The sequence below is a fragment of the Centroberyx affinis genome, unplaced genomic scaffold (assembly GCF_046629955.1).
Source record: "Centroberyx affinis isolate AG114_WGS23_722 - 3 ecotype Tasmania unplaced genomic scaffold, CSIRO-AGI_Caff_v1 ptg006301l_1, whole genome shotgun sequence".
NCBI lineage: Eukaryota > Metazoa > Chordata > Actinopteri > Beryciformes > Berycidae > Centroberyx > Centroberyx affinis.
The window spans coordinates 1-25,995 of NW_027283204.1; the positions used below are offsets into that span (position 1 = coordinate 1).

At 42.9% G+C, this 25,995-nt stretch overlaps 2 protein-coding genes across 5 annotated transcripts; both read right to left on the minus strand.

The window, feature by feature from the left end:
- Positions 1 to 238: 238 nt before the first annotated feature.
- On the minus strand, positions 239 to 10,936 carry LOC139638349 (proprotein convertase subtilisin/kexin type 7-like; the record flags this gene model as incomplete). Its single annotated transcript, XM_071512465.1, has 11 exons — positions 10,870 to 10,936; positions 8,480 to 8,774; positions 7,819 to 8,055; positions 7,580 to 7,714; positions 6,275 to 6,440; positions 6,087 to 6,177; positions 5,748 to 5,802; positions 5,361 to 5,499; positions 5,132 to 5,232; positions 1,949 to 2,116; positions 239 to 343 (listed from the first exon to the last, which is right to left on the minus strand). Coding segments are annotated over exons 2-11 (1,434 nt in total), but the record flags the coding sequence as incomplete, so codon positions are not given.
- Positions 10,937 to 11,819: 883 nt separating this feature from the next.
- On the minus strand, positions 11,820 to 24,151 carry bace1 (beta-secretase 1). Of its 4 annotated transcripts, none has more exons than XM_071512469.1 (9): positions 23,644 to 24,151; positions 18,661 to 18,749; positions 17,853 to 17,937; positions 16,349 to 16,411; positions 16,103 to 16,237; positions 15,848 to 15,949; positions 15,041 to 15,190; positions 13,920 to 14,091; positions 11,820 to 13,442 (listed from the first exon to the last, which is right to left on the minus strand). In XM_071512469.1, the coding sequence occupies exons 1-9, from the start codon at positions 23,980 to 23,982 to the stop codon at positions 13,204 to 13,206; spliced, it is 1,374 nt and encodes a 457-aa protein (XP_071368570.1). In that variant the 5' UTR covers positions 23,983 to 24,151; the 3' UTR covers positions 11,820 to 13,203. The 4 variants fall into 4 exon arrangements, with proteins under 4 accessions (XP_071368570.1, XP_071368569.1, XP_071368568.1 ...); XM_071512468.1 differs by having other exon boundaries at positions 16,349 to 16,486; XM_071512467.1 differs by having other exon boundaries at positions 17,721 to 17,937.
- Between the last annotated feature and the right edge of the window lie 1,844 nt (positions 24,152 to 25,995).

Genomic DNA, 25,995 nt, shown 5'->3' on the forward strand with positions numbered 1-25,995 from the left:
TTGACTTGTTTGCTCTTTATTAGATAACACAGGGCTAAAATGAAGTGAAACAAAATGCAAATAAAGCTGAATGTAACCACAACACTGATAGTAGATAGACTGGCTGTCTGACGAGTGACAGTAAAGCAGATTTCTCCAGTGAAAAGCGAAAGATTTTCCGGCGCTTAGTATATTGTTCAGTCGATACCTAAAAGGCTCCAAAGTTCCATACCTAACTATTCTGTGTGTATGTGTGTACCTTGGCAGCGTTGACCAGTCTCCATGCGTTGAGCAGGCCGAAGCCGTGCTGGTGACTGTGGTGGAAGCCAGCTCCGTTCTTCCTCCAGTCTGCGCTGGTGTCGTACTGTCCAAACACACATTCACAAATAAGAGACACACACACAACTTTTGTTCTCTTGTCCACTTACAATATCAAAAACACAATAACATATAAGCACTATAGTTACAAAATAACCAATCTCGGAACCCATCGTCTATCCGTCTGACGACAGATTAGACTCTGGGGGCGACGGCCAATATTTCGGGGTTTCCGGTGTAGCCAGCGGACATCTGGGCCAAGACTTCCTCTTCTGTGCGCCGGTCATTGTTTACAGTCCGATTAGCAACTTGAGACGTGACGAGTCGAACGTTTCTCCACACAATACACAAACATCGATACTTTTTGTAGGTGTTTTAGGTCCAGACGACATTTCGGCTAATCTCTATAAACAGATATCTGCATATGAGACGTCGTCTCTCAACTCCAACTCCATTCTCGCGTCTCAAGTTGCTAATCGGACTGTAAACAATGACCGGTGCACAGAAGAGGAAGTCTTGGCCCGGATGTCCGCTGGCTACACCGGAACCCCGAAATATTGGCCGTCGCCCCCAGAGTCTAATCTGTCGTCAGACGGATAGACGATGGATTCCGAGATTGCAAAATAACTAATTCTTTTTTTTTTTTTTGAAGATTTATTTTAGGCATTTTATGCTTTATTGATAGAAACGGTGTGAGAGAGAGACAGGAAGGTATGGGAGAGAGAGAGGGGAGGACATGCAGCAAATAACCACGGGCCGGATTCGAACCTGGGTCGCTGTGGGAAGGACTGAGCCTTATGGTACGCGCTCTACTCTGTGAGCCTCCAGGGCGCCCCCAAAATAACTTATTCTAATCAACCTAAGTAGATGAGGGTGGATGGGTTAGGGTTAACACAACAAATATCATTTGGTGAATGTTTTTGTCCAATTCAGTATAATGAGAGTTTGTTTATTTTTTATTATGGGAGGCCATAATGGGAATGTTTCTGCCATGGCCCACCCACTGACCTCTACAGCATCCACACTAAAACACTTCAAAACTGTAAAAAAAAAAAAATTGCCGATGTATGTTGCATTTTTGCACAGGCACTCAATAGTCAACAGGGAGAAATCCATCGTAGAAGAGGCAGAGATACCAATTTCTCCACCGACAGTTGCCTCAATAGACCAGAATGCAATGCAGCTACAAGACATGTTGAGTTTTGAGTAAGGGGTGCGACTCCCACTTTTCTCGACTGGAAAAACCCTCACTCTTATGCTCTTACTATGCTATCTCTATTGCTCTCTCCACCTACATGTATAACCGAGAGCTGAATGCAACAAGTTCTCGTCTCTTCTATGGGGGTTGGCGAAAGTCCAATCTGGGAAATGTAGGAACTCATTAACTGAAGTAAAGATAGACGAGGCAGATTGAAGGAATGTTGGTTCACCAAAAAATGACAACGCTTCATCACAAATCACCTCTGGAATGCGTTGAACATCACAGAACGATGATATCTAACAGTGCGAGACTGTGTTGAGGGTGGAGTTTTCCTTTAAGGTTCTGACATGAGAAACCAGGTGAATTACACAGCGATACAGGCCTGTAAAGTCACTACCGCAGCAATGAACTTCATCACATAATATTTACACTTATGAGAATGAAGCCTACCTTGGTGGCGGTGAAGGCGATGATGTGCTGGACGTCCCTCCAGGTGAGGCAGGGCCGGACCTGCAGCATGAGGGCCACCATACCGGCCGCCAGCGGGGCCGCGGCCGACGTGCCGGTGTGTCCGTCCGTACAACCGGTCCCGTGCAGCATGGACCAGTCCGACGTCACCTAAGAAGACAGACAGGTTGACAGTGAGGCGTTGAGAGCGGGAGATACGACTGCGGAGACACGTGCAAACGGTGCCGAGGGTGGTGATAGCGCTGGCAGGAGGCCAAACACAAACTGTTAACACACACGTACGTATACATTAGGGTATATCCAACATAAACAGTCAAAGTCACTAGCACTTCACCCAAGGCGCCGGTGTCACGGAGCCCGTCACGGCAGGACATATTTACTTTTGGGTGGCCTGAGGTTGACATGGTTTGTGTACGGTTAATGGTGCAGATGAAGACTGACTGACAGGGGAGAGAGGCCATAGCGAGGTTCAGCTTTTAGGGAGATGAAAGGAATGAGAGAGAGAGAGGGAGAGAGAGTAGTTCTACCAATAAAAGAAAAAAAATTAGAAATGGGGAATGGAAATGCAGAGGAGGAATGAGGAGTTTAATATTGTGACAGAATACAACATGGTAAGTGAATGGGGAGGGAGGAGAGGAAGAATTTATAGTGGATGGGAACTTTAAGAGGGGAGAGGAGGTCGTCTCTTACTATTCTTTTTCACCTTTGTCTCTCTCACTTCTATCGTGTGTGTGTGTGAGACATATTAGACCTATACCATATTAGATTGAAAGACACTCAGCTCAGCTCAGAGTTTCTCACAGCGAGAAAAACACGCATATACAATCGTACATACTCGTATACAATATACACAATCGCATATAACCTCCACGACCACCACCTAGAGGCACGCACTTTTCAACACACACACACACACACACACAGTAGTGACAGCCTGTGTGATAGAGGGACCGTAGGGATGTGTGCCGAGGAATTCCCAGACCTCTGTGTTTACAGACGGACGTCATGTAAGGCCTTTTTCCAACAGCTGTCCCGCCCATGTAGACAGATAGGAGCTGCTGTGCAAGTGCAGCACATCCACTGGGTTTTCCAGCAGAGCCAGTCGTGTTCGTCCTGAGGCAGCTGTCTTTGTGGTGACAGCGTACAAGCGTTATCAGGAGGCGAGTCCCACGTCGCTGGTTTCCATAATAGGGCGGCGTCATATTAACATAAACGTCACACTTTTTTGTCTTGATAATGCAATTACAGTACACGTGTGGACTGCTATTTCTACATAATTAAATTTTCAGCACTTTGGGGAGAAAAACCTGAAATCTTAATAGGCTTCATTTAGTTTGAATATGGCAAAGCATGGCCTAGGATTGTGCACAGTAAAAGAACACCTTGTTTTGAAGGCCGTCTGAAACCATTTTCTCTTTAATAGTAAATTGCAGCCTCTTGCGTTTTTCGGAAATTGCAATAGTCAATACTGTGATTTGAACTGTTCTGTGATTAATTGTTATTAACTGTTATGACATTAACAGTCTCAACTGAGAATGGGTAAGAGAGGCTGGACTGGCAGTAAAAGCAGTAGCTGCTTTGGTGACAAGGGCCAAAGTAAAGACTGATAGTGGACATTGTGAGCTAAATCATAACCCTAATTTTACCCCAGTTTGTCCCTCAGGGATTGATAAATGATCAGTCTAAAAACACCAATGTCTTTCCAGTGCAAATCTAGCGATTAAGCCCAAACAAAGCATCAGTTCCCAAAACCCATCCTGACACTAAAATCATATTTAACTGCATAGGCTTACAAATAAAAGACTCAGTAGTAAAAGGTTTAAACACATTTTGTTTACAATTTCAACAAGCTTTCTATGATAAATAGTGAAGTATCCATGACGATTTGTCAACATGCATATTCAAACATTGAATTTCTTTGGTTAAAAAGCTGATTCTAGTACCCCATGTTTTTTGGTTAGCCACAACTATTCCTTAGGGACTTATATAATCAGGAATTTTTTATTTGGGTTATTAGTCCTTAAAATTGCCTCAGTCTACCAGCAGTCAAGTTTGACCTGACTGGTTGAGAAATTAAAATTATGAACAAACTGCCATGACATTGCCAAAACGTTGTTGATGTGTAATATGTTTCCATAACTGCTGTGGGCCTGTACTGTGACTTTTCCAGGCTTTTGAGATGGTAACAACACTGTGATAAAAATGAATTTGGGAAACCAGTTGAGCTTCATAGACTTGGTTGGATTGAACAGAGTGAAATACTACAGGAAGTGTGTGGTAAGCAGTTGGCTTATGATGCATTCTGTGGTTGGTGGTGGATCAGTCTTCTCCAGAGGGAACCAGTGCCTGCTGAGCACTTCTCCACCTGGCAATGACATCCCTGCTCCAGGTTGTGTTACCACGGTGACAGCCACAAACAGCAGCAAATAGAAGCCGATGGCTTCACTGAGCCCATACTCCATTCATCTGTCATCATTTCTGATTAAAATACTGTCTGCTCCTCCAGCTGTAGAGTTCTTTTTCAATCTTTCAAACTTCTTTCGCTATCACTAACATTTCAATTTTAGAGCGCTTCAACTGCCATACAGTGCAATTAGGGATTTGTTTGAGTGCAGGAGGAGCATCTCTGAAGCAACTAGGGGATTCAGTATCTTGCTAAATGACTATGGTATCTGCAGGTTTCAGAAAATTTAAATTTAAAAGAGATTTAAGAAACAAGACTGGAAAAACCAGCCTATTTCCGATTGAATATAGTTAATGAAGCGGAGGAATGAAAAAGGAAATTAACTGGAAAGGGACATTAAATCAAGTTGTGCTTAGTAAGGACATGTAATTAAAAAAAACATGTTGCATACCCTGAGTCTAACAGTAGACATGCAGTGCAAATAAACCATTGCATGGTGAAAAAATAAGATCTCTACTAAGAGTATTTAAGACATTTTAATACATATTAATTCCAATTTATATATTTTTTATGACTTTTCCAGGATCCACAGATATCCTGAAGGAAACTTTGGGATGATCCAGTGATCCTCCTGTCCTCATTCCTCCATTCTTTAGCCTCGTCATCTTTCTTGATCCCTTTTGTGTGTGTGTGTGTGTGTGTGTGTGTGTGTGTGTGTGTGTGTGTGTGTGTGTGTGTATGTGTGTTCACTTTGGACTTACAATGCTCCTCATCTCGTTCCCCCCACTGCTGAAGGTGACAGCCAGCATGGACGCACACTCTTCAGCATAGAAGGGCATCCGGCCGTTCTCATCTACTGCCCCTGCAACACACACACAGACACACACACACATAGACACACACACAAAGCATGATCATTTATGGCCTTATGCACACATGTCCACATCTAAAACACAAGCACACACACACCTGACAGCTGCTGTGTCTTACCGATAGTGATGGTGTAGATGGAGTTGGCGTAGCCGTCATAGTTGCAGTTGTCATTGTATTGACCACCGTTACCGCTGGCAACCACGAAGATGCTGCCGAAGCCTCGTCTGCCAGCGATCACGCCGTGCTGCAGCGCCGCCTGCGGAGGAAAGAAACAAAATGCTGCTTCATCATCCACTGTAAGATAATTTGCAGTGTTAAAAGAGGGAAAATGATACTTTTTTAACATCAAGTACAAGAGAGAAATTAAAACAAACAGTTCAAACATTGTAAACACAATCCTGCCACATGTCTGTGACTGATCTGCTGCCGTGTACTGCCCTCTGCAGGAGAAAGAGAGTGGTGCACACAAGCTTTCTTGCCTGGCACTTTGGATTTTTCTCTCACCTTGCCTAGAGGATGTGGTCCGTCCACAGTGCGTCCATCATCATCTGGACCCCAACTAGAAGAGACAACAGTCCAAATCAAAGGAATCACTTAACGTACGGCGATGTGCAGGAGGTGGACAAGTTCAATGTGGATGTGTGAAGCCAAATGAGCACAAAATGTTGACAATATGATACTATGGGATGGTAAAAATTCACATTAAAACATCCTTGGAAACTGTTTTAAACCGATATCAGAAATATATTTAGGTCCCAATTTTCCCAATGATATTTTAAAGTGTACTGAAGTCTCTATCCTTACAGAAATACCTAATGGGACCAGACAGACAGTGTTCCACACCTGCAGCTGTAGACGTCGTTGACCTGGTAGTGCTTGTTGAAGGCGATGGCCTCCATGCTGTCTGTCAGCGGGCCGTCCAGGACTCTGATACCTCAACACAGAACAAGGAGAAAGAGAGGCGTCACAACACAGTCCTGTCTTGTTTAGCGCTGGGATATCCGAGCTTTGAACAAGAAAGCCTCCCGCACCTGCCACCTTGCTGCCGTAGGCCACTCCCACGGCACAGAAGCTGTTGTTGGGAACGGCGGCGATCTCTCCGGCGCAGCGTGTCCCGTGGTGGTTATCACTGTGGGCGTCCGGGTGGGGCATGGGGTCTGGGTCGTTGGAGTTCAGGTCGTAACTGCCCTCCGGACTCTTCAGAGGGACACAAGCGCATTGTGGGCGAATGAGTACGTGGTTTACAGAAAGGGAAAGGCAAGTTCCTCAGAGGCACCGCTACCCAGACTTAACCAGATCACAATGAAAAATAGTTAGATTTGAAATCCAAACTTCTGATGCTCTGATTGAACTGTCACTAAGTCTAAACATGAATAACGTTATTGGACCAGTGACCGCTTATATGAAATGGAAAAGAATATAGAATGTTTTGACTTCTTAGGGAGTGTTCACACTTTTGTGCTTTTTTTGTAGCAAAAGCACTGCCTCAACTTAATTTTGTGCTGATAAAAAAACATTAGCAGGTTGCATAACAGATAGTTTGTTTCCATTACATGTAGCTGCAGTACTGCCACTCTCAGCACTTTTGTACCAGAAACCCCATGCTCCATGTACGAACAACCCCATTTTTATTCTGGTTGTTGATGTCATCAACCGTCAGCTGAAATGAATCAAAATGAGTCAGAATCTGTCAGACTCCCGCAAAACCTGATGAAGGTCACCTGCCCGAAACGCTGTGTCTTGAAATAAAATCCTTGCAAGTGAAGACAGTGTGCGGGAGTCTACAGATTCTGACTTTATCTTTCTCCTCCGCCGCACCTGGCACATACACACGGTTGTGCAAAGACTATCATTATAGAAAATCTACTGTCAGCTGCCCACCTAGTGCGAAACCTGCCTCTTTTTTTTGGCTGTGATTGGACTTTCTCCAAAAAAATAAATAAATACATAAATAAATAGACTCATTCACTCACTCCACTCTGCTTAAAATAAAGCCAGACACAGCAAGTTTTCCAAAGTGGATGCTTTCTGTCTGCCTTGCCTTTTGGTGACTCCACCTTGACTTTAATGTTAAAAAAAAAAAAAAAGCCATTGGCAGTTTGAAAAAACTGGAATGGCAGGAACACACCCTTAGTTGGCAAACGTGCAAACTGTTTGCCTTACTTGGCGATTGTGCTTTTTCAGAAACCCTAAACTCTCTCCAAAAAGTTAATCCATAACAGAAAGACTCCCACATAAAGTTCATAGGTAGTTCAAATGGATTTCTCTTATCTCTACTATCCAGTCATAAGCACATTCGATCATAGCGTGAAATGACTGTTACGGTTCTGACTTACATAGTTAGGCTGGATGTCCTGGAGGGTGTGTTCCACCCCGTCGTCAACCACCACCACTGTAACTCCTCGGCCAGTGATGTTGCGCTCCCACACCCCCGTCACGTTGATGTCCATGCCCTTACTGAGGTCATTGTGCTGCAAGGGACGGGGTAAAATAAGGAAGCGGTCGGGTGAGAAGGGCAGTGAAAAGAAAAAGGTTGAAAATGGAAAGTGGCGAGACGGATCATCCACATCCTCACCAGGTGCCACTGTTTGGGGTATCGGGGGTCGTTGAAGGCCACTGATCTCTTGGAACGGCTGAGCACTCTCTCCTGGGAGTGCCACAGCACATGGGGGTGGGCTGCCAGAACGTCCCCGGGCTGGACACTCTTTCCCCCGGCCACAGACCTAGCGTCAGGCTTGGCAGCACACAGCAGGTAGTGGCCTTCCAGCTGCCCAATCTGGCCCTGGTTCTCCAGTCCGGCCTGCTCCGCTACCTGGGATGGAGAGAATACAGCCGATCAGTACACAATTTAAACTGGGGCGATACTTCTATAACCGGGCAACCTATCCTTTTCCCTGACCTAGGCAACTTTAAAATAGATTAGATGAAGATGATCCCCGTGGGGAAATGGGGTCATTGCAGCAGCAGAAAATAGGATACAAACAGGGAGCATCAAACATAATGCCACTATGGCGCTGTTAGAGTAAGAGTCGAACAGCCCCGAGACGTTGAATTTTGTGGAAGCATCTCTGCCGGGAATCAACCTCAGGTCTCCCGATTGAGAGTCTGCAATCAAACTCCCTGCAGCAAACTTTCACCCACATGGCCATAAAATGGTGAACAGAGCGACTGACCGACTGACCGACCGCCCCTTCTGTCGCGGGGCTAAAAATATATGAATGAAAAAAACACTTCACCCTGTCGGCGATCAGATCCAGGTCCACAGAGCTCTGCTCCCCATCTTCTCCCTTCAGATGTGGGTCAGAGTGGAGCCGGACCGCCCAGGACTGACCTGGACAACAGGAGTGGGACGGCGATGGTGAGGGAGGGGAGGAGGAGGAGGGGGCAACAGAGGGCAGGAGGGTCAGAACCAGCAGGGAGAAGGAGGACAGAAAGAGGAGCAGGAGGAATGGGGGGAAATAGGGCGTTGCCATGGCAACGGAGGCGATGCGTGGGGTCAACCAGGCAGGCCTTCCTCATCTGAACAGCAACCTGGATACAAGAGACAAAGAGAGATGAGAAGAGGAGAGGAACGGAGATGTTGTTAGTACTGAGAACAATCTGGCTACTCATCAGTATTCGGAGGCCAACAGTTACATTTCACAGCAGCAGGCTAACTCTCTTACCGACCACCGATTCAGAGAGCTGTGGTTGAAGCACATGCTTCATTAACACTCTCTTGATAAATCGCAACTCAAGTCTATCCTTGAGCTAACCATACACACTGTGAAGACGCTTTCACAGACGAGTGCTGTACCATGAGCTTTCATAGCCTTGTTAGCTAAATGACAGAAGAAAAACAATCAACTTTCTTCTTTAAAAGGGAAACATCACATACCATCAGATAACTCAGAGATAACTCTGTTTTGATATTAAAAGGTGGGACCTGTGATTCACTACACTTCAGCTATGATTTCACTAGCCAGTGTGAAAACACAAAGTAGTCTACTGGGAGGAGGAGCACAAACCTGTACAAAGTAGAAGATATTCTTTCAGTGAACCATTTTCCCTGAAAAGACTTATGTCATCAAAACAGCCAACCTACAAAATGACCCAGCTATATAACACGGGTGTGTATGCTCATATTACGCATACTAAATAAAGACGTGTCATAACAAGATTGCACGATAAGCTTGTTCCTAGTCTAGATGTCTCGGCCCCAAACTGTGAAGAACTAACTAGTGAATTACTGCCAACTTAACTAAAAGAACGTACTAAAGTTAAGAGTGTCATTCCACAAGGAGATATCCACCATTTGAAAACTGACACATACTGGTGAGTATGTCAGAATAGTTGTGCTGATCTGGAGGGAGGTCTTGCTTTCAACTTTAATGAAAAGAGATAGGCTAATTAAGGGAAGTTGATCAGCAGTCCTAGATAAGCACTTACTGACAAATACGCCCAGATGACAGTAAACCGTCTCTGTATTTTTCAGAGACAGTTTGTAACTGAGAAAAAAAACAAAAAAAAAATACAGAAAGGGGGGGAAGGCATCCCTATCACAACAAACATCTGCCCTGCTGAAGTGTCCTCAGGCAAGACACTGGCTGAATGGCTGAGAGTTTTACGTTCCCTCCTCGTTCCACACTCGGGGGAATCTCCTGCAGTACCCGGATGTGTTAACACGCCCTTTTGGAGTGTCAGTCGTTTACATTTTTTGTTCATGAGTTCATATTGATGTTCCCTCCCCTAGGACTATCCTCCCTCTGATGGAGTTTATTGATTTAGATTTCCCATAATTCTTTGAGAATTAAAGATATAAAATGTTTCATTCCCGTTTTTATACCAGTTCACCAGTCCTCCTTGTTAACTTTAGTTCCAAGTGAGTATCCCTCCACATGGCGTACATAATACATCACATGGAGGGCAGGCTGCCTCTCGGAGGGGAGTGAGGGCTTGGACTTACACACTCTTGTCAGATACTGAACAACCAGCTGTTGTTCAGTATCTGACCCTGACCTCTGACCTCCCAGTGTAGGAGGGCAACAGAAGATAATATCCCTATAGAGATCAACAGATCTAAAGTATCACAGATAAAACTGTGAGTCAATATGTTTCAAACAGATCACCTCTAAAACTTTTAAAAACATTAGCATCAACAACAATCTGACTTCAGTGGTTAGTGGGATTTAAATTAAAGTTATCATACTTTGAAACCACCTAACAGCTGTTACACCTAGCTAGGCAGAAGGCAGGTAGCTAGCTAGCTCTCAATTTTGCTGATTGCCCAGTTTTTAGCTGGTAGCTCATCCAGTTGGCTAGCTAGCTACCGTTAGTCGTTGACTGAACCGCCTCAATTGTATGACAAAGGTTTGCTACACTCTACGGCTACGACGAAATGACTAATGTCAATATAAATTTGTAGCAACATTGTTGAAACTGGGAACAACTTGGAGCAGGACACGAGTTTCACCGTACAGTTACTGTTGTGGTTGTGAAAGCTAATTCAGATACCAAACAAACGCTGGCGACCTAAAGACTGTCATCGCCGCCTTTCTACGAGAACGGAAAAGGGAAGGTATCAGTGGCCATGAAAACGTTTTGCCACAATAGTTTTTTTTTTTTTATCATAACACACGTATATTACCTTTCCACTGAAGTCGTCCCTCGTCTATGTGCGACAAAAAACACTGGTAAGCTTGTCATCTCATTTCCGTAAAACACAAATTACGCAAACAGACGTACTACGTCAGCCAACAGTTTCGGAAACGTCATACGTGTCACCTGATTGGTTTGAAGCCATGATTGAGTCAAGTGCAGCACTCGAACCAAACCACAGGAGGGCAGTCTAGGGTCTGCGTCTCAGGCTTTGGTCTCGGCTCTGTTACAGTAACATCTAATAATACACTTTAATACAAATGGCACTTGTTCATAAATAGCTTTAACAATTAAACAAAGCAAATATCCTACTCAATATCAATAGAAAAATAAATTAAAGTAAAAGTAAAAACAGAAATGCACCACAAGATAAAAAGATAAGAATAAAGGATAGAAATATAATTTAAAGAAATCGGATAAAAGATTTAAAAATCGTTTTTGAATTAGTTATCTAAAAGATAATGCTGATTCTGCATTAGGTTTAGGCTGATGATTTCCTGACATGCATATGTCAGGCCATTACTGGCCTTTTATTTAAAATTGGTCATTGTCATCAACCTCCAATATAATGAAAGTTTCTTCCTATTTTTTTTTTTAACTCCTCAGTGGTCTCAATCTGTAAAACCTTTAACGGAACCTTCTCCACCCTGCCTTAAGGAGCTGCCACCCCACCTAAAAGAATTTCATTAGAATGGGTAATGTCACATTATGGTCTAAATCCTTTTCTGCCTTGACAAGAATACAATTCTGGGGGAAACACTGAATGCTTGAAATGGAAATTTGGAACTTTCTGTTATGAAAATGGTCAAACTTAAAGATGTTGACACAAAATAATAGATGGTTTGAGTTTTGTAGAGTTGGATATGTACTTGGTAACTTAAGAAATTAAAAACCACATGACTGCATGTTACAGTTACAATAAGTACTTTATTGGTTCAATTGTGCTGCCAGCCAGCGCCTGGCAGATCAATATACAGTTCTGAGTTCTTCTATTTACAGCTTGCTGAGAGACAGTAGAAACTGTCCCTCATAGACATACATGTGTTCTTTTGTGTATAACATATTTTGGGCTGGTTTCTTCGTCCTAGCATACAGATGGTCCCCATTGAAAGATGTGGTGAATTAGGCTGTTTCTGTGTCTGTGAAAGAAGCCCTATAGTCTTGGTTCATTTACATGTAATGTGTTGTTACATGTGCAAATCATCAGATGGTGCAGCAGTAGTTGGCGAGGATAAGCAATGTGGTTTTGTGTATGAGTGTGTGCAAATTTGTGCATACTGATCTGAAATGCACAACTCTATGTACAATAGATACATTTAAGCTATCAATATAAGAAGAAAAAGTGACATCTGATATTAACTGTATTCAGTAGTCTCAGTTTTACACTGAGTAAAACTGAACTTATCATAAATGCTGTTACAATCTGATATTTGACCAAATTAGTCTCTTTATGCTTACTTGATTTGTATTTCAGAATTATTTGCTGGCATATGCAAAATAGTGTTTCATAGATGCTATTCATACTCAATAATTATCATCTTCATTTTCATTTAATCTTTCTGTGTATAGACTTACAGTACAGCTGTGCACACTTACAGGCATGCTCACACACACGTCAAACCCCATATCATCCATTCACACAACCACGTACATCTATACATCTATATCCACACACAAGCTCCCACACACACAGGTGACCACACACTCATGTATTCACCTCATACATATATTATGTCTTACATCATGCCTCAACAAAGCGATCTACATCTGAATCGTGAGTTTTCTCATTTTATCATGTCTGTAAATTATCTGTTGCCTGCTCATTTCCCACTAACCAAAATCACTCTGTGGAGATTTGCAATGTTAAGAGAAAAATCGTTCAATCTCAAATCCAATCTCAAATTCCAAGGTTAATTTCCACATTATTCATAACAATGAGCAATTTTTTTTTGTTTCCCATTTCACACAGAGTTTGCCTTTCTTCTGCTCCCTACATCTCCATGCTTATCTGCATAGGTTGCTCGAACAGGCATAACTGAAGCTGATGATACCCGCTTTCGCTTCTTCGTATATGTCAGTAATGGCTCTAGTTATCCATCCATGCTCTCCGGTTTGAGAGTGGCTTGGTCTCTGAGTATTCACTGTATGTCTGTATTTATTTTATATATCATATTCCTGAAAAGAGTTTTCGTAGCTCTCTTTCGACAGCGCCTACACCTCATGATGCTGTATATCTATTGAAATCTTTAACCACAATCAATCTCTTTCCTATATTTGAAGTGCAAGTCCCTATGCCTCCTCGTGTCCGTCTCCTCTCCCCCCGTCACTTGAGGAGGGATATGTCGTCGGCAAAGTCCCCGTGTGGGCGGAGGCAGCGGGCGAAGCGCCACTGGCACACCATGAGACACAGCGGCAGCATGAAGAGAGCGCAGATGCCCGCCATGATGTAGGCGATGGTCATGAGCGTGGACTCGTCCGTCTGGGGGATGTTGTAGCCGCAGTCCTCCAGGTCGACGCCGTGGAACGGGCCTTCTACTGACGCTGTGCGAAACTCGTCATGCACTGGGGAGAATGGGGAGAAGTTAGAAGTTTGGATATCTGTAGGGTTTCATCCAAATACACATACTCATTTTGAAAAATCCATGTTAACTGAACTCATTGCTTAATACTTGAGGAATACAATGATTATGCCATCTAATATGTTACTATTTTGTCAGCAAAGGTCTTTAGTGAGCTAACACCTTCAAAAATAATCCATGCTGAGTAAGAGCAGGTCTCAGTTTAGAATGAAGCTCTTCCCTTACAGCACTGTAGGCAGTCGAGTCGGAATCCAAGGACTGTAACGAAGCGTACAGGAACTCCCATCTGCTGTCCTGCTCATTTTTCTTCTTTTTCTTTTCCTCCCATATTTTTGTAGTTCCTCCATCCCAGCCCTTCATCCTATTAATATCCACACCAACCTCATTCTAAATATAGCCATCCCTGATCCTTCTCCCTCTCTTCCCCCTCCTCGTCCCTCCATCCTCTCCTCCTCCTCACCGTGGCAGGTGCTGACAGCGAAGCCGATGCGTTTCTTCTCACGGTCGAAGACCACGTAGAAGCCTTCCATGATAACAGCTCCCATGACTGTGCCGGTGCTGGACTGGGACACGGCGAACTTATAGCAGTCCTCCTGGGCTGAGGCCACGTCCTCTACGGGCCGCAGGTATTGCTGCAAGGAAACAGGGAGAGAAGGAGAAAGAGGTAGAGGAATGGGGTTAAATGAGCTTAACTTAATGCCTAGAATGCCAGCATGGCTCTCGATCATCTGCCGGGTATCTGCCTTTATGTCTATGCATCTGTGTGGGCTTTGCATACTTTCTATGTGTGGTGATTTATTGCTTAGCCAATATGAGAATGCATCAAAAATTAAACACACACATTAGGCACACAAGATAAAGAAAGTAAAAACTTTTTTCAAGCTTTTCATTTTGTCACCAGCCTCCCACAGGTGCACTGAAGTGAACCTCGGCTCTCATAGCTCGCTGTCAAATAGATCTCATTCATTCCACCACCACCAAGGCCTCTTTGAATGGCTTTGAATACAAACCACTTAATGGCTTGTCTGAGTTTTATGAAAAGCTTCAGAAATTATACTCAAAAGCAACTCTTTTTGAAATGTGGTCATTTTTTTCACAGTACCTAGCCTAGGCTTTCGTCTATATTGAGGATTATACAAAAGTACTGGAGAGGGATAGAGCGACTTATTGTGACCAGACTTTCCGTAGGAGTGCATATGGAAAAGGCAATTTTGCATTTATTCATGGTTACAGGCAGTCAATGATAGAAACTAAGAGCTAAAATCATAGAAGATGTACCAAACCTTGGACAGCTTTGTCTCACATTTGATAGTAATGACAAATGTGTTTTCATCTGCAAGAAATATCCAGAGTGCAAACCTCACATTAGCTGGACAGGTAAATTATACACCCGTCCCAGTGGTATTCCTACAATGCATTTGCTTCTTAGTAGTCCTTCAACTTTTTACAGCATGGGACCCAAATGAGTTAGCCCAATGAAAGAATGTATATGAATGACCAAATCTTATCAAATGGTGGGTCTGTGGTCTAGTGCGTATCTATTTGGCTTAAGCAAACCACGTTCGGGTGGAAGGGAGTTACCTGGGGGAGGATGGATATTCTGAAGGACTGGTTGCGGTTCTCACTCATCAGGTAGAGGGAAATGACAGGGAAGATGTGCCATGGTGTGGTACCAGCCTGCCAACACACCAGCTGCTCCCCCAGCCAGAACCCAGAGGGAAACTGCTCCGTCTGAAAGAAGGGGGAGTAGGAGACACAAGACAATATGTGAGTGTTCCTTCCACGACATAGGATTATTTACATTGATGTCTGGAGAAGTCTTGAGACATGCCATTCAAAGTTTGTGTTGGAGTTAGACCGACCTGTCAGTTTGCTGGGGATGGGACCAATATTGGCCTTTTGTTAAAATCAGATATTGGCCAATCGGTGTCATCAGTTGCAGTTTGTTTGATTACATATTTATTGTATAATCGATCAATACTACACTGGTTGTCTGTGGAAAGCACTTAACCTGAATTGATTCTAATGCAACATTTTGATCAGTATGCATTAATCTGTTTTATTAAATCTATTTGGTTTCAATTGAGAGTTTTATTGTGGTCTAAATGCTGATTGACAGGCTTTTCCATCCATACAGGGGCAAGAGTTGTCTTTCTTATAAATATTAAAGTAATGGAATGAGTCTGAGGCTTTTCAGTGTGTGGTAGAATACTATCATCTACTTTCATCAGACCTCTCAAGACATGGGTGATGGTTGGGGCAGTGGATTAAGAAAATGGAGAAAAAAAGGAGTCTCTAAGAAAAATGAAAGACAACAGCATAGAGGGCATGATAGAGAAGTTAAAGATAGAGTTATAACATGGTATCTATGGTACAGTAAGGACTGACCGAAGAGGCAGCTTCAATGGCCTTGACAGCAGCCTGGAACACTTTTCTAGGTAGGCGCAGGTTGGTGGTGCCACTGTCCACAATGCTCTTATCATAGTTATACTGTAACAGAGAGAGAAACCAGTTGTTAGTCTCTATCAGCTATATTCTCTAAAATTATTCAGTGTGCTAGTATCAAGTACTGATTCTCCATTCTTTCTTTCTTTCCTTCTTTCTTTCTTTGATTTTTGCATCCATCCATCTGTCAGATCTCACCTCTTTACAGTCCATGTTGAGGTCCTGTCCATTCACCTCAATGCGCACGATAATAACCTCGTAGTACCACTCCCTGCGGATGGGTGTGTACCAAAGCTCTCCTACGTAGAGTGATGGGTCCACTCCTCCAATGATCTGAGAGCACAGGGACACAGATTATCAAATATTGGCTCCAAATATGGCATTTACTGATTTGTGTATGTGTGTGTGTGTGTGTGTGCGCGCGCATGTGTGTGTGTCTCTCACCATGCTGCCGCCGACAGTAGCACTGCCCAGGGAGTAGTTCTGGGTGAAGCCGGCTCCACACAACTGGAGAGAGAAGAGGTTGGGGACAGGAGTCTGGCGAACCAGAGAGTCAAAGAAAGGCTCCAATGTCTCATCAGGCTGGAGAGAGAGAGAATGAGAGAGGGGGGGGGGGGGGGGGGGCAGGATAGCTTTACTCCTGAATGGCCAAACCAAGCTGCTGTTTTTAGCTTTCAGCTTTGAATTTCCAAATGATGAAACAACAATCCTCCGAAATGTCCTCCTCCCTCTCAGTCTGTTTTACCACTTTTCTAGCCACCATCTCTCTCCATGTCATGGCAAAACCTGGTGTTAACATGCACTCACCCACCCACTCCCCCTCTCCTTCATCCATCCCTTCTTCCCAGTGTTAGGTGGTAACGCATGACAGTGGTATTATCACTTTTCCCACAAACAAGTAATGTAATGGATTACTATTTTAATTTTAGCAAGAACATTATAGTTACAAATCATTGTTATCACCCCAAATGTCAGATTGAAGTTGAATTATCCAAAAACTACATCCCACCTCAATTTCCAGATTAGTCTAAATCATAGTCATCGTCCACTCGCACTAAGCCGGTTTAGGTAGTCTGACAGTTTGGAAAATGCAGAAAAGTTGAATTTCTCTGGGTGAAGGTATTCTCACTACTTTGATTTTAACAAGCACAATGATGACAAGAACACTGGATATCAATGCAATTTGATTTCCCTGATCATTCACAGCAGAAGTGAGTAAGCAAAGTAAAGCAAAGTAATACTTTTGAAAAAGTAATGGGTAATGAATTACTTTTTTGAGTAACAAGTCAAATGCTGCTCCCTCCACCCTCGCCGCCCCTCCCCCCTTCTTTCAGCAGTACTATCCTTGCCTCTTCTTTGTGGACAGGTGGTTATAGAGACCATCCTGTTGCCAGGCTGTCTCTGCAGCCAGTATGGTGTCCATCAACAGCCATAAGTCTTATTGAAATGTCCTTAAGTAAGACACCACACCCCTACCTGCTCACTCGTAAGTCCCTCTGGATCAGTTAGCATCAGCTAAATGCCTAAAATGTAATGTAAATGTCCTATTTCTGTGTCTCTTCTTCGGCTGTTTGCGATCCTCCTCTCCTCCCCCTCTCTCTTCTATGTATCCTATCCTCTCTTACAGGGTATCGAAACGTTTCAGAGAGCCAAATTTAAGACTTTTTAAGACCTTTTTAACACTACCTGGTGTTTAGTACAGGATATATGATGAAAAAAAATTGTATATTGTACTACTATTCTTGTTCTGTATACATCTGTGGACATGCAGCAAAAAGAATCCTGTCATTGCATGGTTAAAAAATCTATTACTTACTCGGGCTATCTCTGCGTAGGCCAGTCCTAGGATTCCCTCCCAGTTGGATCCATTGATGAAGAAGCGATCTGACTGGGTGATGGCGGCGATGTTGGCGCGCAGCGTGGCGTTGGGGCCGTGTGGGACGGAGACCAGGTCGGTGCCCAGCTCGCCCTCCCAGCGACCCTGGGTGTAGGGAACATATACACTCCTACCAAGGTCCCGGTACGAGTTGGAACTGTGAACGGAAGGTAGTTAGAGGTAGAAATGAGGGAATTGGGGAAGAGGGATTATTGCTGAGTTCCAGTGATGAAAAGGTGGGCAAACTACTGTGTGACTTTCAGTCAGGTAAACAACCACAAATATAAACAAAAGTTAATTATACTAAAAAGGAATAATTTATAATAAATCCCTACCTTCATATAAGTTAAATCAGTTTGATACTACTATAATGTAGACTATGAATTGTCATCATGAAGATGTCAGCCTTAGAAGGGGTGTAAACTCTACTTGGCAATAAAAAGGTGGGTAAACTGACTTTCGGTGAGTTTACCCTATACTAAGTACCTGCTTGTTATAGGCTAATCATTGATCATCACAATACGTGAGATGGCACAAAACACATTAGGGAGTGGTAGTGGCCAAATCCTAAGCATGTGAAATACGCACAGAATGTAGTAATGCGTAATGATTACCCTGTAATTATAATTGCAACAAAAAGCTGTATTTCTTTAGATTACAATATACCAAACAATATCTCAGCTGAAATGTTCTATTTCTCTTTCATGAAGCCTATTACAGCCGAAGCAAAGCCATTCCTGGCTTTGACAGAAGTTTTCCCCTGATGACGGCTAAGGAAGGTGGGATAAATAGGCTTTAACAGAATTAAAATAGCTCCTTTCCTATCACCTGTTCACCATGTGTGACTGAATGTTTAACCAGTGATTGTGTCTCTACTCACAGTGAGCGGTGGTAGTATCTGCGCAGGAAGGGATGAGCAGCCGCCCCGACGGCAAAGTTACTGCTTCCCGTATCCACCAGGATGTTCAGCTAATGAATGGAAAGAGACAGAGACAGACAGAGACACAGAGAGAGAGAGACAGTTCACTAGATATCTGCTGCGTGCATTCGTCAGAAATCGGTTTGTAAAATCGGCGCTCAGGTTACATTGTGAAATTGATTACATTATGTTCCATCTCTGAAGGGCAAGTTCAATCTGTATCTTTGCTCCCCTGGAGACAGAGATATCTATTCATAAAACTATTTGGCCTGCAGAGCTAAAAACTAGGGTTAGACCGATGTGGGTTTCTGACGGCCGATACTGATACCGATATTTCTTGGATTGCAGCTGCCAAGAGCCATTTGGAGCATTTTTGTGCTGGATAATTCAAAGAAAATTCAGTGTTTCCCCCAGGATCATATGCTTAGCGGAGTGTAAAAGCCTCTGAAACAGCATTTCCATCATGGGACACTATATCCAGTATGCAGTTTTTATTTAAAGACCAATATTGGCCAACCAGCATATTGGTCTAACCCTGCTAAAAACAGCAGCTTGGATTGGCCATTCAGAAGTAACGCTATCCCCCTCTCTCTCTGTCTTTCTCTCGATTTCTCTCACTTTTTTTTCTTTCTCTCAGTTTCTCTCTTTATTTCTCCCAATCATTCTCTATATCTGTTTCTCTTTCCCTGTAGTGTCCTGTGTTGTTTCCTGTTGCCCTAAATGTCCTTCTCTCTCCTCTCTCTCTCTCCATCCCAACCCTCGACTCCTCTCAGATTGCCCTCTCTACTCTCTCTCTCTCCTCTTTCACCCCATCACCCTATAACCACCTCCTCCTCTCCTGTCTGTGTCTCTATGCGAGTATCATATTTTGCACAATCAGTCAAAACAGTGAGTGAAGTGTGAGTGGAGCAGACAGACAGACGGCTGTAAAGACAGATACATACATATCTTTAAAATTGCATAATTTTTATGTATTTTCATACTTCATCTTTTAGATGGCCTATATTTGGTATATTTGGTATATTTAGTATATTGGTATATTTGGTATATTTGGTATATTTTCATGTTGGACATATTTTTCATTCATTTTTTCTGTCTCACTTTTCTTGTTCGACTGCTGTTACTTTACAAACCCTGCATATGCTGTAATTCATACATTTCTCATAGTTTTCAGTAATATAGTTGTAGTTAACAGGCTCTTCTGCTATAATTATCAGTTGTGTTATGTTTAAATATCCATTTGCTATAATCTTATTTATATAATATTTTCTTTGCTGTGTCTTATTACTATTTTCTGCTGCACTGCCCAGTTTCCCCACGGGTATCATTAAAGTTTCAGCTAATCTTATATATACATACATTCATTGACTGGTTGATTGATTGATTGATTGATTGATTGATTGATTGATTGATTGATTGATTGATTGATTAGTTGGTTGGTTGGTTGGTTGGTTAGGTGGTTGACTGATGTGGTAAACAAATATAGAGGCTGAAAGACAGACTGGCAAAAAATGACTGATATATAGAATGGCATAGAAACAGACAGACAGCTATAGAGCATCAGCAAGCTGTTCAATAATGGATTGGCTCTTTAAATATCCATTGGTACCACAGTCTCAAGAGCTGGCCACGAAACCCCAGAAGTACTCACTCTCTCTCCCTGTCACCCATGTTTTCTAACACACATACGTAAAGACACGCACATCCACGTCCATGATTCATATACATGCCTGCACTGTATCTACACACACCACTATCAGCAGCAATAACACTGTACACACACTCTGTCTTCCTCGGCCGGACAGAAATTCGCTGACTACTCCGGATTGACCTGTCCTGCCTGCTTCCTCCTTCCCTACACACACACACACGCACGCACGCACGCACGCACGCACGCACGCACGCACGCACGCACGCACGCACGCACACACACATACTGAGTCACCTGGCCCTGGACACAGTGATGCACAACACACACACATACACACACAAACCCTGCATCCTGACACACTGAGACCTCGTTTCTCTCCTCTCTCTCTCCCTCCCTCCCTCTCTCTCTCTCGCTCTCTCTCTCTCTCTCTCTCTCTCACTGTCTTCCTGTCCTCCCTGGCAGAGTGCCTGTCTGTGCCTGTCCAGCCATCCTCTGCCCTTCCCCCTCGACTATGGAGGAGAAATCATCTAGCGGTTACCATAACACAATGAACCCAATTGAAAGTCAATGTAATGTGGTGTCTGTCAAGCATCTCAAGTTAAATGTAAGGCTTTTAAAAGCTTTTTTCATGCCACATACACTAATTTAAGACCATTTTGCCACAAAATTAAACATGAGAAGTGAAAACACAGTAGACCTATCAAAGTATGGTTCAATGAGACTGGGTTGATAAGACTTTCACTTCGAACTTAAGAGTTGCTCTTACAAAATGCTACTTGACATAAAGCAATTTGTTGTTATGGGTTACTCTTAAAGTTGCTAGTCATCTCAAGATCTATTACAATGATGCTCTATTTTTGAGGAGAGAATCGTCTGTGTTTTTAAAATAGCAACTGATATGATAATTTTCAGGTAGCAAAATTTTTTCCAAATGGATCTCCAGTGTTTTGGAATGAAACCTCTTGTGTCTCAAGTAGCAAAACACAACATTTTTCAAACCTCTGTAAGCTGAAGGCCATATTTATCTATATCTAAACCCTTTCAGGGCCTTAAATACATTTAGGTAATTAATTTTAGGACATTTAAGACTTGCTAAGGACTTGTAGACACCCTGTTAGAGTGCTGGTGTGGGATCTGGTGTTCCTTGTGGACCATTATAATTAATAACATGGTCATTGACCCCTGACCAGCACTTTTCTGCTTGGCTAACAGACGCAAGCCTGGGAACTTCTGTCTTTACTGTGGTAAAAGGATTTGCCTCCTTGGAAGACCCTGAGGATCAGTGGCCTTGGTGTTACGGCTCCAAACAGGATGTAATTTTCAACAAACCCAGAAGATATCACGCCTGCATACCCTAATGCTCTGTATTGCCCTGATGCCTGAAATGAAAATTAACCTTTAATATGTAGTAGCTCTTTGTTTTTGCCTTGATTTGTTGGTTAACACATCCAAATCAAAGTGAAAGAAAATCAGATTTCATGGGTTTTTCCTTTCAGACCTCAAGGCCATAAAAACAACAAAATTTGAAAGGGTGAGTAGACTTTTGATATCCACTGTATGGACTTTTTCATATTCGTAAACCTCATTCGTAGTACGAGGAATGTTTTTGGAACTATCCTAGGATAATGTGTGATTACTCAATTGATCTCCGTAGGGATATTCTCGTTCCTCTTGTTCCTCCTCTGCTGCAAGATCAGAGGTCAGGCTGCTAGTCATTTGTGGTGCACAATGGGATGTCCCGACCAGGCAGAGCTCTCTCTTTCTCTCTATCTCCCTCTCATTGATACAGTCACCATCAAAGTCATTTGCAGTGGCATCTCCACCTAGCACCCAAGGGCTCTCCCTCTCTCACACATCCTCTTTCTAACTCTCCCTCTCCTGTTTCCCTCCCTCTCTTACTCTCTAATTCTCCTCTCTCTCTTTATCTTGAGCTCTCCCTCTCTCATCCTCTCTCTGTCTCTCTCTCAGGCACACACACTTGCTCTCTATCTCTCTTTTTTTTCTCTGTCACTCTCTCACCCTCCCTCCCTCCCCTCTCACCTCTATCCTTCCCCTTCTCTCTCACTTCCTGTCCCTCTCCATCTCTCTCCCACCCTTCATTTCTTTCTCACTCTCCCGCTCTCTCTCCATCACCTTCTCTCTCTCTCTCTCTCTCCCTCCCTCTCTCTCTCTCTATCCGTCGCCCTCTGTGTGCCAGCCTGTACCCTGCAGCTGCACCCAGCTGGCACTCCTCTCTCTGCAGAATTAATGGTTCCATTATCTCTCTGTATCGTTCAGTCCTTTCTCTCTCTTTTCACACACACACACACACACACACACACACACACACACACACACACACACACACACATACAGGCACTTTGCGGGCCATCTGTCATTGCAGAGGACATCAACAGTGTTGGACAACAGGCTCAGTTATTTTGAGGGAGTTACACTTCACTCATTCGCCCCAGTAATTGCAGAAATCTTAGGTTAGAAATTTTAGAGTGCAAACAGCACTGTGTTTTAGGACACATACTGTAGGTGTGGAATCCCTAATGAAAAATCACTATAATATTCATATATATATAGTATTCCTATAGGGACTTATAGTGACTCTGTCATGCTCCATGGTATTTTCTATCTCATATAGTTTCACTAGTATTTCTATAATAGTACTATGGATAGTACTACTCAATAGTGAGTTAATAGTGACCTTATCATATTATCATACCATATGGTATGGTATCACTATAATATTACTATAGCAACTTATTCGTTTTTCTGTAATATCTGTATAGTATCCCTCTATCCCTTTGATTTTGATGCTTTGGCAATTATGTTCTTTACTGTCATTCCATTAAAGCACACTGAATTAGACTGAATTGAAAGATTGGGTTAGGGGGTTGAACAGGGAGAGTTATGTACTAGTATTTTTATTTTTTGTTTTAGTAATACTGTTCATCCATGCCAATAAAGCAGATTAAATTGAACTGAATTGAACTGAAATGTGAGCGAGAGAGAAATAAAAGATGAAAATTGTATTAGGTGAAGAAAGTCAGACAACTGATATCGATTTTGTACATTTGTCACAATTTGTGGACGAGTGAAAAAGATGAATCAAACAGAATCCTGCTGAAAGAAACATCCTGTAATGAAAAAACAAAGCTTTTTGTTTTATTGCTTTTGTGTAATTGGGTTTGATTCATCTTATTCTGTTAAAGTAGATCTGTATGTATAAACTTGTGATTAATTGTTGGAGAGAGAGAGAGAGAGAGAGAGAGAGAGAGAGAGAGAGAGAGAGAGACCTTTACCTTCTGCGGGGGAGAACCCACGGCCATCTCCACGTAGTAGCCCTGGCCGGACTTCCCACGCAGGTTATCGATCATGTCCACGAAGCTGATGCCGCCCGCCGCCGCTCCTCTCCGCCTGCGCGCGAACCTCCCCGGGGGGACGCGCTCGCGGGGCCCGGCAGCGGCGGCAGGTGGCAGCGGCGGTGGCTGTTCAGCGCGAGCGCCCTGACGCAGTGGCACGCGGATGGCGAGAGGCAGGCCCGAGGCGTCCGGTACGGATTGACCGTTGCTGAGCAGACACAAAGTCGTCCATATAAATAGACCTGTCACCCCGCGAGGGCGTAACGTCAACGCCTCCATGTTGAAACACAATGAAGTTGTATTTTTTGGTATTTTTAGCTTTTGGCTCTACGGTGCTCCGTTCAGTTTGACATCCCAGACGCAGCAGAACCGGAGTCAAGATCAGGTGGTGATGATGCGAAAACGACGGTTGAAACCATGATGGCAGTTGAACCGCAGATAAGGAAAGCCTCAGTGGTGTAACAGTGATTTTCCTCTAATTTTTTTATGGAAAAGCTTTACAACTTAAGAGGAAACCAATTTTACACCGCGACAAAATATCACGCAAATACGAAGACAAGGGAAATCAAATCACACCCCCATGATAAAACCTGGCAACCCTCGGTGTTACCGCTAATTCTGAGAGACGACGGCTAAATTAACGGCTCTCTGTCGGCTCTCCCTCCATGCATCAACAAACCGAAGGCCTCTGTCGCTTTCTCCGCACATCCTGCTCTCAAACGACCGAAACCATCGTTGGTAGACAGGCTGGCATGTCACCGTAATCCGCATCCTTCCTCTTTCCCGTCATTCTGTTCTCCGCCTTCCCGTCTTTCACCTCCTCCTCCTCCTCCATCCACCCCGCTGCATCCTTGAGCTGCGAGCGGCGGAGCATCACCACTGTCACGAAAAATCAAAACACGGGACTTCCGGTCAGGATTTTCATAAAATAAAAGCCTCATTTAAATACCGCTGAGCACAAGTCAGGGATGTAGTGGAGGGTAAACCCACCCAAACTGAATTTACCCATCTTTTTTATTTGTGGAATATATTCGCCTTTTTAGGTCTGACATAAATCTTTAAAGAGGTAAATTCATTGTGTCAAATTGATATGAAGATTGGCACTTTTATGGAAAAAAGCACAATTTAATGCTTCTATCAAGATAAAATTGATATTTGTTTATAGCTTAATGGTTTGCCTTATAATAGGGAGTGGGGGGCAGTTTACAGCTCCCTTCCACTCCAACTAACCGCCTTTTTAGGTCTGACATAAATCTTTAAAGAGGTAAACTCAAATGTCAAATTGATATGCAGTTTGGCACTTTTATGAAAAAAGTTTACATCTCCCTTCCACTCCAATTAACCGAGTTCAATTCCCAACTCATGCAAAGACGTTTTCTGCTATAGCCTAATTTACATTTTCAGCAACTAATTTTTTTTGTATTATTATTTTATGGCAGGAGATTAGTCTCATTACTCACAAATACATATGGAATAAAACAGATAGAAATATAAATGGAAAAAGAGAAATTAAATTAGGCCTACTATGATTCACAAATAAGCAGCTATGAAGATGGTTGAATGAAAAAAAGCAGAAACATAAATACATATTATTTTTTGATACAATTGTGTACCTTCTTATTTAACTAAAAACCTTACCCTAACCTAAACCAAATTGTTGTATTTGCCTATCCTTAACCCTAACCTTAAAAAATGTTTTAGCAGTGATAAGTTATGCAGCTGGCCATTTGTAGATAGCCTATAGTAAGAATCAATGGTGCATAACTTAACATAACATCATATGAATGATTATTTGAGAACACGTTATTTCAGATGGTCGACCACTTTGCTAAGAACACAATTCTGGGGAAAACACTGAATCTATTCAATTTTGGGGAAGTTTTTGGACATGAAAATGCTGAAATGTAAAGACAGCCATAAAATATTGACAAAATAGCTGCCATTGGAAGCTTCAATCCAAATAATATCTGTATTTGTATCAGCCTTCAACGGCCCATACTGTCTGAACTGTATCAGTTTCTGTTTCAGCTGTAATTAGACTCCATATATAATACAATAATTTCACGAGTATTTTCGTATGACTTTTGTTACTGTGCACACCCCAATATTTGCTCTTCTTTTATTAATAGTGACACATTTTACGCTCTTATTTTGAAGGCAGAATCACATAACTTCCTGTCTCATTCTGGCTGTCTCTGTCTGGCTTGACGCGGCTCGGAGCATCTCCCTGTAAACCGCTCAGCCAGGACATAACACTAGCACACTCTGCATTCTGGGTAATGTCGTTTTCAC

Excerpts from the sequence above, each read along its gene's own strand:
- bace1 (XM_071512466.1), bottom strand. The coding sequence starts at position 23,982 with ATGGAGGCGTTGACGTTACGCCCTCGCGGGGTGACAGGTCTATTTATA. Across the intron at positions 16,487-17,720 it reads CCTACGCAGAGATAGCCCGA|CCTGATGAGACATTGGAGCC; the intron begins GTAAGTAATAGA and ends CTCTCTCTCCAG. Across the intron at positions 16,238-16,348 it reads CTACTGTCGGCGGCAGCATG|ATCATTGGAGGAGTGGACCC; the intron begins GTGAGAGACACA and ends CTGTGCTCTCAG.